At 35.5% G+C, this 13416-nt stretch overlaps 1 protein-coding gene across 1 annotated transcript in view; it reads right to left on the bottom strand.

Annotated features, from left to right (window-relative positions):
- dve (SATB1_N and homeodomain domain-containing protein dve) overlaps window positions 1-13416 on the bottom strand; it is a 540584-nt gene that overhangs the window by 314952 nt on the left and 212216 nt on the right. The window contains exon 2 of the mRNA XM_069819175.1: window positions 11405-11603. Within this exon, the coding sequence (XP_069675276.1) occupies window positions 11405-11603 (199 nt within the window). The remainder of the gene's footprint in view (window positions 1-11404; window positions 11604-13416) is intronic.

Raw genomic sequence — 13416 nt, forward strand, 5'->3', positions numbered from 1 at the left:
ATTATTATTATTATTATTATTATTATTATTATTATTTCCTACTAATCTTTAGACAATTGTATTGGAATGTTCTATACGTCTGAACGAATATTAATCCAGATATAAAGGCTCTCATACTGAATTCGTAACATATTCTATAAAGATTTCTTAAAGCAGTAAAACCTATCTATAACTTACGAAGAAATTCAAATACCATTTTAATTTACTTCCCTTTGCACGATTTCCGTACATGTTTCCCGAGTCCGAATTTCCGAATACCCATTTTCCCGAACAATATATTTCTCCAAATACATTTCTCTGAATCCGCATTCCCACCTTATATTTTGGCGATTTCTTTAAATTTCGTTTTCCCGAAATGCAAATTCCCGAATGACACAGAAAAATGATGCAGTATTCCATCACATATGAAGAGTCCACTGCAAGAATGATGGATGTCACTTTTTTGTCGAAAATGAACCAAGACTGTCAATGCATAGCTTAAGACATATAGAATGTACACAGAGAGTTATATGGCATTAACACTGATAGTCATTGTCCAGCAATGATCGGAAAATCACAGTTAAGCTTTGAGCGCTAAGCATTTCAAACTTTCAATTGCTTCTCCTGCAAAATGTATTCCAAATAACATCCATCATTCTTGCAGTGGACTCTTCATATTGTTATTGCAATATATTAAAAGCTACGGAAGAATTGAATTCGTATAATATCCCCATGTTGCAAAGTCAAGTTACATCCAAGTGTCTCACCTTATTGTAATTCTAGTGAATTTTGTTGCCTGCCATATTCTTTTTGTTCAAATAGGCCTACATGTAACCATACAACAGGAGCTTCTTCCCTCTACGTTCTGAAGTATAATGGTAACTTGATTTTCCAGGTAATTGATTACGTACTAAATGAGAAAATGTTTTTTGTGCGTCTCCTGGCAACAAATGTTCATTGTTAACAAATGTCTCCATTGTGTATTTTTAGGAATAATATAATCGGCGAGATGAATATAGGCTAAACTCAAATTCGAGAACTTGGCTTCGAAACGTCGAATCTGTAAATTGATATTCAGGAGAAAGTTCCCTCAGGAAAACGGCTACTCGGGAAGGTGGATTCAAGAAAATGGGTGGGAACGCCATTCCAGACTTTTAATTCCAAAGTAAATCTCAATATTATCAATAAAACATTGATAATAATGATTATGTATTTATTTATACTAAAGTATAAACCAAAGCAATTAGCCTTATAATAGGTTAGCACAAGGATGGCTATATTAAAACTATAATATTTGTGATAAAGATAATAACAATCTATACAGTCACGAAGCTTGAGTTTATGAGGGTACTAGGAACAATAGACTGTGCAGGTACTATTTCGTATTGTCTGTGGTGAGGCGATAGTAGCGATCCTAGTGGTTAGCAACTGTCTATGGATGCATATTTACTACGTATTGAGCTTCATGACTGTATATACTAGACTGTGATAATAATAATAATAAAAATAATAATAATAATAATAATAATAATAATATTATTATTTATGGTAATATCTTACAATAATTATTAAAATTCTAAATTTGTAAAGAAGTGGATTAGATTTATTGCTGTGCAATTGGACGGTTTTAATCCATCTGCAAATAGGGGGAAAATTATAATTTGTTATTTCTCGCAAGCTAGCATTGTTTATAAAAGATTAGCAGGTAAAAAATAACTTCAAGGATCTTGGATCAAAATAGGGCATCAAGATCTTCATATCAGAAATATAATCGCAATTTTTGTCAAAACTTGTTCTTGCGAACACTGGAAGAAAATCTATATCAACGTAATGATACAAATTTGTGTTGTATATTTTCTATTTTATTCTATAATAATAATAATAATAATAATAATAATAATAATAATAATAATAATAATAATAATAATAATAATAATAATAATAATAATACACTAAGGGATAGCCCTGTGTTATTTGAGATAACTGACACCTGTGAACAGGATGAGATGAAGATAAATGAAAACAAGACCTAGACCATGGTTGCAGAAAGAAAAATAAAGAAGGTAAACTTGCGAATACTAAATAAGGCACTAGAGCAAGTGAACAGCTACAAATACTTGCGGTGTACCATAAGCAGTAACATGAGCTGCTATCAGGAAGTCAAAAGAAGGATAGAAAAGGAAGTGTTTAACAGAAAAAGGAGCATCTTCTGCGGACCTCTAGAAAAAAAGAGCTAAGGAAGAGACTAATGAAGTGCTTTCTGTGGAGTGTGGCATTGTATGGGAAAGAAACATGGACATTACGACGAAATGAAGAGAAGCGAATAGAAGCATTTGAAACATGGATATGGAGAAGAACGGAGCGTGTGAAATGGACAGAGTAAGAAACGAAGCTGTGTTGGGAAGAGTGGGTGAAGAAAGAATAACGTTGAAACTGATCAGGAAAGGAAGAAGAAATTGGCTGAATCAGTAGCTAAGAAGAAACTGTCTACTGAAGGATGCATTGAAAGGAATAGTGAACAAGAGAAAAGTTAGGGACAGAAGAAGATATCAGATGATAGACGACATTAAGATATCACTATAGATCATAATATGCAGAGGCTAAGAGGAAGGCAAAAAAATAGGAAAGATTGGAGAATGCCGGGTTTGCAGTGAAAGACTTGTCCTTGGGCAGAACAGTTATGTATGTATGTAATAATAAAAAGAATTATCAAAATTTGTCTATATAAACCTTTTGATTACCCAACAAAATTAATTTTTCAGGAATTGGGTGTATCAAATCTAGAACAAATTTATAAACAAACATTGCTGACTTACTTCCATAAAAACCACAATAAATTTAAATTTGATCCTCACGAATACCATACGAGACAAAACTACAGTTTCTTTCTAAATACTCCCAAATGCCACACAACTGCTGGATTAAAACACAGCAGAAATTTTGGACCGAAAATATATAATGCATTAATTAGAGCTTACCCTGAGCTGAGTATTGTATTGTATTGTATTATATTTATTAATATTCCATGGTATTCATACATGCTTACAGCTAGAATATGGAACATGTCAAAAAACTTAATACTATTATAAAATCTTAATTTATAGTCACAGTCTAGATGAAATATATACAGAAGAGTTTTACAATATAGTCTACTAGTACAACACACAGTTTTAGTATCAATTTCATGTAGTGTTATTGAGTACACTTAACACACATAGATTTAAGAAAGAAATCAGATTAATTATTTAATTGTTTAAGCTAATTGAGTTAAAAATTGATACTCTAAAATTTATGTACTTTTGTATTTTCTATTTGTATATAGACCCTATTATTACATGCTGTATGTATTTCATCATTTATTAATGTTATTGTGCTCAATGAACTCTCTTAATTTTGTGATATATTTTGTATAACTGATCTGAACTGAGCACGAGCTTCTGCTCTTTCGGGCTGCAATGCCTAATGTAGCTCAAGTGTAAAGTATTAAATAAATAAGTTAAGGTAAAAAAGGTAAAAGGTATCCCCATAACATGCCACGAAGGCACTTGGGGGGGCATGGAGGTAGAGCCCCATGCTTTCCATGACCTCGGCACTGGAATGAGGTGCTGTGGTCGGCACCACGCTCTGACCGCCTTTTACCCCCGGGAAAGACCCGGTACTCAATTTTATAGGAGGCTGAGTGAACCTCGGGGCCGTTCTGAAAGTTTAGCAACGAGAAAAAATCCTGTCACCACCTGGGATCGAACCCCGGACCTTTCAGTCCGCAGCCAGCTGCTCTACCAACTGAGCTACCCGGCCGCCAATAAATAAGTTAAATTAAAAAATAATTTCTACCATGTTCGTTTTAAGGAAAAATGTTATGAGAATATTTTTAATCATAAATTAATCACAATAATAATAATAATAATAATAATAATAATAATAATAATAATAATAATAATAATAATAATCCGTTCTGGTCACAAGCTTATGCATGTTCGTAACATAATTAATTCAGCGTTAGTGTCTGCCAATTTGAAATACTTTTATGGTGAGTTCTGTACGAAAATAACAAAACTTGCGTACAACGGTACAAGACGTTTGCAAACTGAAGTGCATATTGTCTTAAAAAATTGTTCAATATAACAAATAACAATACATTGCCCAAAATCGCTACTTTATTTCTAAAAGTTTCGAAACGTCCGGCTTTTCCAGAGATATCTGGCGGATTTGTCTCTTGTTTGACCCCGAATAAATTAAGCACAGCTTTAATTTCGGCGAAGCCCTTTCTAGAGAATAGATGTTAACACCATCAATAAGGTTAGATAAAAGCAGCTGATATGGATACGAAAGGGTGGCCATTCAAATTAGAGAGATGGTATTGCTTGTCTGATCACAGTGCCAATTGTAATCCAGGATGTGGAGGGGGGGAGACCATCAATATTTTTTCTACAATTGGGTCAGAAATTAGTAGGTAAATCAGCTATAATCGAACAGGGGAGAAGAGGGGTATTGAACTTGGGAAATATCTACAGCTGCAGTGGTCTGATAAAACGGATTTATTTATATGGATGTTGTTGTATAAGCCCTGCCCCCCGTAGTCAACTAATCCTCAGAACTGGCGGATTATCCCCTCTCTCACCGGTCCGCCCGACTCCCTAATGCTGTCTGCCCACGATACAACTATAGGCACTGGAAATACGCAGGATCAAGCTATTGGGACTGGAGAACAGGAACAATGGGATATTGCGGCGAAAAAACCGCGGAGGTGGGACGTACGAGAACAAACTGGGATTACATTCGTGGCTTAAAACAGCATAAAACCGGTGATAAATTAAGGACAAGAATACCTGATTGTAAACAAGAGCCATATATCAGAACTCGAGCCTCTCTGAATTACATTCGATATTGAGTGAATCGGGGGAAGATGCTTATTTCTTTGTAGTTTCAGTAATTCGGCGCAGGGACTACAACGTGTTCATAATATGTGCGTCCGTTTCGTCTGCAATATTCGCCGGGCTGATCACGTAACACCATCCCTCGAAATGTTGTCCTGGCTCCGTCTAGAAGATCGTAGGAAAATCCACTGTCTTTCCCTTCTCTTTCACATATTGCATTTCTCCACTCCTGTCTATCTTGCGTCTAGTTTTCAGAATTTATCCACCCATCATAACCTACTGTCGGTGACTCAGGAGAAGACGAGAGGGGACTGAGAAGGAAGGGATGTGAACAGATAACGTACGACAACACGTTCAATATTTGTACTGCAGTAAGCGGAAACATTAGGTCTCCTTCTGTTCAACTTAGCTTTAATTTCCATACGCATTGTTACTCATGTTTCCTGCACGAGTAACAACCTGGCTACTGGGATGCTTACCTGAGCGATGTTTATAATAATCAACAGCGATAGTCAAGGTCACATTTTTTCCGCTCGTCTTCTCCTGAGTAACGGACAGTAGACACACGATCACAACACTCCTCAATATTATCCATTCCCTCCCACCGAACATCCTCATATTCAACTTCTTTCACTGTGGCTGTTCCTCGGCTTTGGAATTCCCTACCGAGTAATGTCAGGGACTGTCAGACATCAAACCAAACCAATTTAAGAATAGGCTAACGAAATGTTTTTCTAACAATTCTTGTTAACAATAATAGCTGTTTCAGGTTTCTCAATGTTTAATGGATATATATATATATATATATATATATATATATATATATATATATATATATATATATCTCACAGATAAATATCTAAATTATGTCATTATTTTTTTTTTCCCCAAGAGAGAACGCCACGCACATGTCTTCATGATCACAGAGACAGTTGAATGTCTCTAGAGTGGAAGCCAACTCATTTTACCACGAGTTCTTGTTGTAAGAAGAAGAAAAAGCAAGAAAACTGCTCATTTTTCTGCTACAAAATAATTGCAAAGGTATATTAAAATGTTAATACAGTCTTGAATTCGTAATAACTGTCAAACCTTTGTAATGGATATTGTAGTAAAGGTTCTAAAGTTTGTATTGTTAACAACCAACGACCTTGTTCCGCCATCTTAGGTTACGTCACAGCACTAGGCATCTTTTGGGGAAGATGATCACTTTTTTTCGGGGTAAGATGACAACTTGTTGCAAGAGTTTTATTTTTTGTTTTATTGCAGGGAATGTGTAAACATTAAGTAAGATCCTGTGATAGGAGTCAGTGGATTGAGGACAGTCTTCAACTTGCGATGGAACATGTTGTAACAGAGGGTATGAACTGTTTTAGAGCATCGCAAGCATACGGGATTCTTTACGTACCTTTAAACGCCGCCTAAAATAGAATGATGACAAAAAATGTTCTGGATTGAATTCATTGTGTGCAAGAAGTGATTTCATAAGTCTTGCACACGGCAATAAAATATATGCAATGACTGTGTTGCTAAGATGTGATAAACGAGTGAAAAAGTGTCCATGAACTTTAGGTTAAGTCAATTTTGTTATAGCCTATGCATGTATTAAACCAAGTTCAGGTAAAATATATATATCAGTGAATGTGTTAATTGCATTTGCCATCTTACCCGACTATCGGGGAAAGATGCTTACAGTGCAGGCAAGAAGAAAACGTGTATATATAAACAACGTAATTAATGTTTTCTGTTTTCTATCAAAAAATATTGTTTCAAAATACCTTCCAGACTTTGATATTTCAATACGAAATTCAAAACTAAATTAACAGTAGGCCTATCTTAAGTTTTCAATCAAAGAAAAAGTCAGGCATCTTCCCCCGATCCATTCTAATTAAAAATGAGTTGTAACTATAAGCAGCTTCAATTTTTGGAAGATGAATTTAGGCCTACTTGAAGTACTGTAAACCAATAATATCTATATTTTGATTTATTATTTTTTCTTCAATTTCAAATCTATCAAAACTATCATAAAAAGGTGAATAAATTTTCATTTAGAACAATATTTACTAGCACAAACTTAATAACAGAAAAATCATAACTAGACTTCGTGGAATTCCCACGAGATTCCCAAGGTTTACTACGCACGCGGTATAGACTGTATGAGAAGGAGGCGTGCAAAGGCCTCTAATATAAACACTGAGCACTATACTACGGTTACAATAAAACCTGTATCCTGCATTCAAGAAATATAATGGATGATCATTGAAGTAGGAAATGTCTAAACATGTAAATACACAATTATTTTATAGTGAGATATAACTCTTAAAATTTAATCAATGAACAGAATATCTTCCAATAGCTGTTCAGAAAGCAACTATTTTTACAGCTGCAACAGCGGAACTGTCTGTACTATCCAATTCATGAATTACCTCCATTATTTTTCCGTAATGTTCTGCATAATAATTAACAGCATCCAACCACGTTTTCCAACGGGTCAAGACTGGCTGCGGGGGTAAGGGTATTCCGGGAGCAATTGTTTGGAACAGGAACACCCTCATTGTAGTATGTTTGATTGAATTCTTGTCTGCTCTGAACAAATGTTAAACTTTGACTATTCCAACCATAGTAATGCAAAAACAAGTGCTTACATAGGTATACATTAGCAGTAGCTGCTCTATCTATTTGGACAGGTCACAACTCTTAACATGAACTGATGCTACTACGAGACCGGGAGGTCGCTCACCTCTTCTATACTACCGTACATCGGCAACCTGATTGCATGCTGCGTGTGGCAATTCAACGAAGTCTACTCATAACGAAACATCCACGGAAACCTGCAGTGGCCAGTATCTGATCACTGATTGCCTGGCGGAACATTTGCAGCGGCTACATAATATTATCAACTCTCCAAACTGAATGTTTTGTCACGAATATATCGTGGATTTTTTATACGACTTCGTCAGAAGGAAGAAGAAGCGATGGTTTTGATAACTGTACGATCTAAGTCATGTGACCAACATAACTAGTCTAAAATTATACGATGAAGGAGTAATAGAACGGAGAAAAATTCTCTCCGGCACCGGGATTTGAATCCGGGTTTTCAGCTCTAGGTGCTGATGCTTTATCCACTAAGCCTCACCGGATACCACCCCGGCGTCGGACAGAATAGTCTCAGATTAAGTTCCAACTCTTGGGTCCCCTCTAGTGGCCGCCCTCTGCACTACGTCATAGATGTCTATGAACGTAGGACCGAAGTCCACACATGTGCTGAGGTGCACTCGTTATGAGTGACTACTTGGCCGGGATCCGACGGAATAAGCGTTCCATTACTCTTTCATCGTATGATGACCTGCATGGAAATATCATATGTACTTCGGTACATTAAAATAATATATAGTCTAAAATTATATTCTCAAAACTCTGCCACTAGAATCGATTTTATTGAAACCTGCTGCAAAGGACGGGGAGGGCCCATGAAAAATAAACGTTGCATGACGGGCATGGGAGCTGACGGGGTTTCACTTGACTGAAGTAGAAGCAGTTTGCTCGTTTCTTATAGGAAAAAAAAATCATTATAATTAAATTCACCCGTGACAGAGTGGTTAGCCTCCCTGTCTTTCACCGTGTTGACGCGGTTTACAATTGAGGAAAACCTGATAACAAAAAATTAAACCAGGTAACTAATCGAATGGGATTTGACGGAAATGGCAAAAACGAATGTCATTTAGCAAGATGAAGCCTAAGATATGCATTGGATTGCTCGATTTTCAAATATAGCTCGGAAACTATGACAAGCAAACATCTCATAAAAAGTTAATTTTTTTCTTCCACCATGTTAATAATGTTGAAACAAGTGCTTATTCAAATTTTTGCCACTCGAGCGCAATTACGAAGGGCACCCCCCCCAGAAAGTAAGTTTCCCTGAGGCCGTTTACAAAAAGAAAACACAATTTCTTGTAAAGATTTATTGGAACAGATACAGGTATTGCTGAACTATTTTTCAACATATTCTCCACCGGTAATGAGACATTTGTCATACCGTGAGATCAATTTTTTTATCCCTGTGTCGTAGAAGTCTACCACCTGGGACCGAAACCAGTGTGTGACAGTCGTCTGCACCTCTCTGTTGTTGATCTCACGGTATGAGAAATGTCTCAATTCATGTGTGGAATATATTGTAAAATAGCTCAACGATTTATTATTGTTGTATCTGCTCCAATAAATCTTTCCATGAAATTGTGCTTTCTTTCTGTAAACGGCCCGAGGAAAACTTACTTTCCGGGGGGTCCTAGTAATTGCGCTCGAGTGGCCAAAATTTATATAAGCACTTGTTTTGATATTATTAACATGGTGAAAAAAAAAAAAAAAAACTTTTTTGTCTGCCCCCATGAAAATGTTTGCTTGTGAGTCACATCCATGTCGGGCAAAGAACACGAGGTAACTAAGAAGACGGTGGAATGCAGAACCGGAACAGGCCATGGGGCCTCCACCATGAAGAATATGATGTTGATAATTATAAAAATATCCAATGTGAGATCTTACGTGAAGTTAAAGTGGCACTTAATAAGTTATAAATAAGACATTGTTCAATGTGTGGGTGTAGTATGAAGATTTGAATGAGCGTTTATGTTATACAGGATGCATGACAACAAGGCTGTAAAATACGTAACAAATCACTCAAATTATGGCCAGAAGGTATCCAACAAACACCCAAAACGTGTGACAAAAAGACGACTGGAGAACCGACAACCTAAATTTTGTTATTTCGTTTCACTTATTCAAATTTTTCAGCATAAAGCATCAGATAGTAGGTGTGTATTCATAGTCACATTCTAGAATTAGCCACTCAAACATTTTCTTTTACAATATCCATATATGTTTTGTTTGTTAGATCTACTTTCATAGATATTTCTAATTAGTCGCATATTTTGAAATCATAATAAGTCTCCTTTCCGATTATTTATTTATATATTAATTACGTTCATTATGCTATATATGTTAAGTCCACTACGTGTGTAATAGTTTCGCTTTTGTCTAAATTGCAACGGCATCCAGGAGCAAAAATTGTGTCCAAATTATCCATTCCAATAATTCATCTTTTCTGAACACTAGGTTTCTATAGCCATAAAACAAGTAAAAGTAGTTATCTTTTGTTATTTACATTTTCTAAAAATATCCCCTCCGTTTTAAGGTTGTCACATTATTATTGTTAAACATAATAGAACATAACATTTCTTCCGTAAAATTAGAAATGTATGGTACAAAAGTAATATACTTGATATTGAAAAATCGGTAAAAGTACGAAAACTCCAATTGCTTTTTCCGGATAGAGAGCTAAGATTAATACAGGTATTCGTTATCTCGTGAAAGCAACTTTTGCGAGAGATGAAGAAAAAAGTGGAATGAGAAGCTTCCATCCCTCGCTACACTTCCACTTGCAGCTTGATAGCAAACTACCCCCACTATAAGATTCTTACTGTGAGTTACAGCGCACGCACACATTTCGTTTCACGAGATAACGCATGGATTGTAATTCAATATTCTTGAAGAACTAATAAAATCCAATTTCATATTATTTAAAAATAACCTAAAGATAATAACTGAAAAAAGACAATCATATCTATAAGTGATGACCAGAAATAGGCCTACAATTTAAAAACACACTCAAAAAATATTAATGTTAAACAGATTATCCGAATGATAGTGTATTAGAAACGTTTAATGGAAAAAATAGTCTTAGATACTCAAGATTATTTCTCGAAATGAAGGGAACGCTTGACCTTATCGTTTAACGGTATTACTAATCACAACTCATATACGGACTTTTACCTATCTTATACTTACACAATGAATAGATCGTTTATACGAAAGTCGTGCGTAAATTCCTTACTAAGCTACGTCATAGTTTCGTCATTACTTCATTACGAAAGGTAACAGAATATCTGAGGTTCTCTATTGCATCCGGTAGAGCGCTCTAGTGTGCCGCTCTAAGTATCGATAGTACAACTGGTTCTGATCGATTACCACGCTATATTTTGGTCAAAGAGTACAAGCTACAGCAATATTATTCTAATTACTCTGTGCTCTTTGGTTTGTTCTTCTGTGGTTACAAGGCAACCATCATCATAAAATGACAGTCGATACGAACAGCTGTTAGAGGGGTGGCCATTTTTTTTCCCCTATATACAACTCTTAAACAAGGGGTTTCGTGTTTGTGACTACTGCAAAGTAATTCCCATGTATAGTTACAGGCTGTTTATACATTCATCACTTATGCATGGTTTATTAGTAACGTCTTCTGCCCCAACTCTGCATAAGTCTCGTATAAAATCTAAACACGGTTTATTAGTAAGACAGTAAGTTTTAACCACGACAAAATTTATTGGAGGCGAAAAAGAATCCTATTGGCCTACAATATATAAGACGAAAAAAATCTTCCACGTGATTTAATTTCCCTGGTAACATTTGATGTCATGCATATCATTTACTTCACAAGAATGGTGAAAGCTAGTTTAAATTTGCTCGACATCGAGGTACAGAACAGATGTACTCACCACTGTTGGATTTCGAGAGCTCGTAGCTGTCTTTCGGCGAAGGCTGTAGAACTGGTTCTTGTTGCGGAGGCGTCGGGGGCGGCGTTCTCACAGCTGGAGGCGGCGGTGGCGGCTCCGGGACTCGATGTGCCTGAGGGGGCGGAGGCGTCGGCGAAGGGGGAGTCTTGCAGCCCCTGTTCGTCAGGGCCATGGCTTGACTCTGTGTGACAAAGATCAACATAGTATTTAAGCGTTTAGGCCTACAAGCGCATGCGTGCTCCATCAGTAACTATGGCAACAGATGGCAGCCAAATTTGACAGATGCAGGGAAACCAATGAATGAAGCAAAACAAGGTTTTTAAACAGCTACCAGGTTACAATAAAATGTTAAATTTGGCCGTGTAGAACCGAAGAAACGTCTACATGGTACAATGCGCTCGTATTCACGCCTCGTTGCCTGAACTATAGTGGGGTTCACGCAACAATATTTACTAAAAACCTAATACGACGGTCTTTTCAGTGATGCCAAGTGTTGCCACATATCATCAGAGCAGGTAAAATCGCATTGCTATACACTGAATCAACAACAATTTTACTATTATCCATCCATCCATCCATCCACCCACCCACCCACCCACCCACCCACCCACCCACCCACCCACCCACCCACCCACCCACCCACCCATCTATCTATCTATCTATCTATCTATCTATCTATCTATCTATCTATCTATCTATCTATCTATCTATCTATCTATCTATCTATCTATCTATCTATCTATCTATCTATCTATCTATCTATCTATCTATCTATCTATCTATCTATCTATCTATCTAATCTGGCGGAGTTAAGGCCATTAGGTCTTCTCTATCACACCACCAGAATACAAATAGACATATGCAAGAAACAAATGCAGAGAGAAGAAGAAAATAAGAAATAGCAGTAAAATTACAGATACAAATACAAAAAAGCACAAATTCAAAAAGAATGAAATATATACCAGGTGTTTGATACCACCCTTATCAGCTTTTTTTTCTCGAAAACTATATGATGCTGGTTGTTCGTAAAAAAATTTGATAATCGAAACCTATGTAAAGAATCGATTGGTAATACTACCATTTCGTTATCGTACAATATGAACAAGAGAAAGTTATATACAGCAATAGTTTCATCATACAGTATGTTAAATTCTAGTTGCATGGTAGTTATAGTTATAATCAGATATCCTACTAATTGGAACACATGTTCTGTAGTAGTGAATTTCTTAAATAAATTAATTAAGCCTATTAGTACTACTATATAATACTGTATATTGAATTTATTAATATAGTGTTATATTTATTTACTCTGCAATTTGCCAATTATAGCTATTTTTTTACTATTGTATCTATACCTCTTTTTAATTTATTTTTATTTGGTATTTTTCATTTATTTTTTACCTGTGTCTTTTATTTAGGTAGTATCTATTTGTTTTTTGTTTTTGTTTTTTCATTTTTAATTTTTAATTTGTAATTACACTTGTATTTTGCATTTGTACCTGTTTTATCTCTTTTTTCATGTTATATGCAATTTTATGTTTTTTTTAACAAATATCTGTACTGTCTATTGTAATTGGGGCTTTGCCCTGTTATCGACATAAATAAATAAATAAATAAATAAATAAATAAATAAATAAATAAATAAATAAATAAATAAATAAATAAATAAATAAATAAATAAATAAATTTCCCGTAACAAACCGGAAGTAGTGGTACCTGTGGTCAACTTTGAAATTTCAAATGAGAACATGGATCGTTGAAGGTGCCATTGGAAACTACTTTGAAAAAGAAACAACTTTTACTGAAACTTTGTTTTTCTAACTTTTAAAGTAACAAAAATCGTATCTTCTGAAAAATGCTGTTGCTGCACAGTATAATATTATAAATATTTTTATACAAAATGTTCTCAATCCATAACACAGAATTTAACACACCAACCTGTCTCCTTCCAACACTTTTGTTCACGTGCATGAACATCGATTTGTGTAACCACC

This window comes from Periplaneta americana, chromosome 2 (genome assembly GCF_040183065.1).
Source record: "Periplaneta americana isolate PAMFEO1 chromosome 2, P.americana_PAMFEO1_priV1, whole genome shotgun sequence".
NCBI classification, from domain to species: Eukaryota; Metazoa; Arthropoda; class Insecta; order Blattodea; family Blattidae; genus Periplaneta; species Periplaneta americana.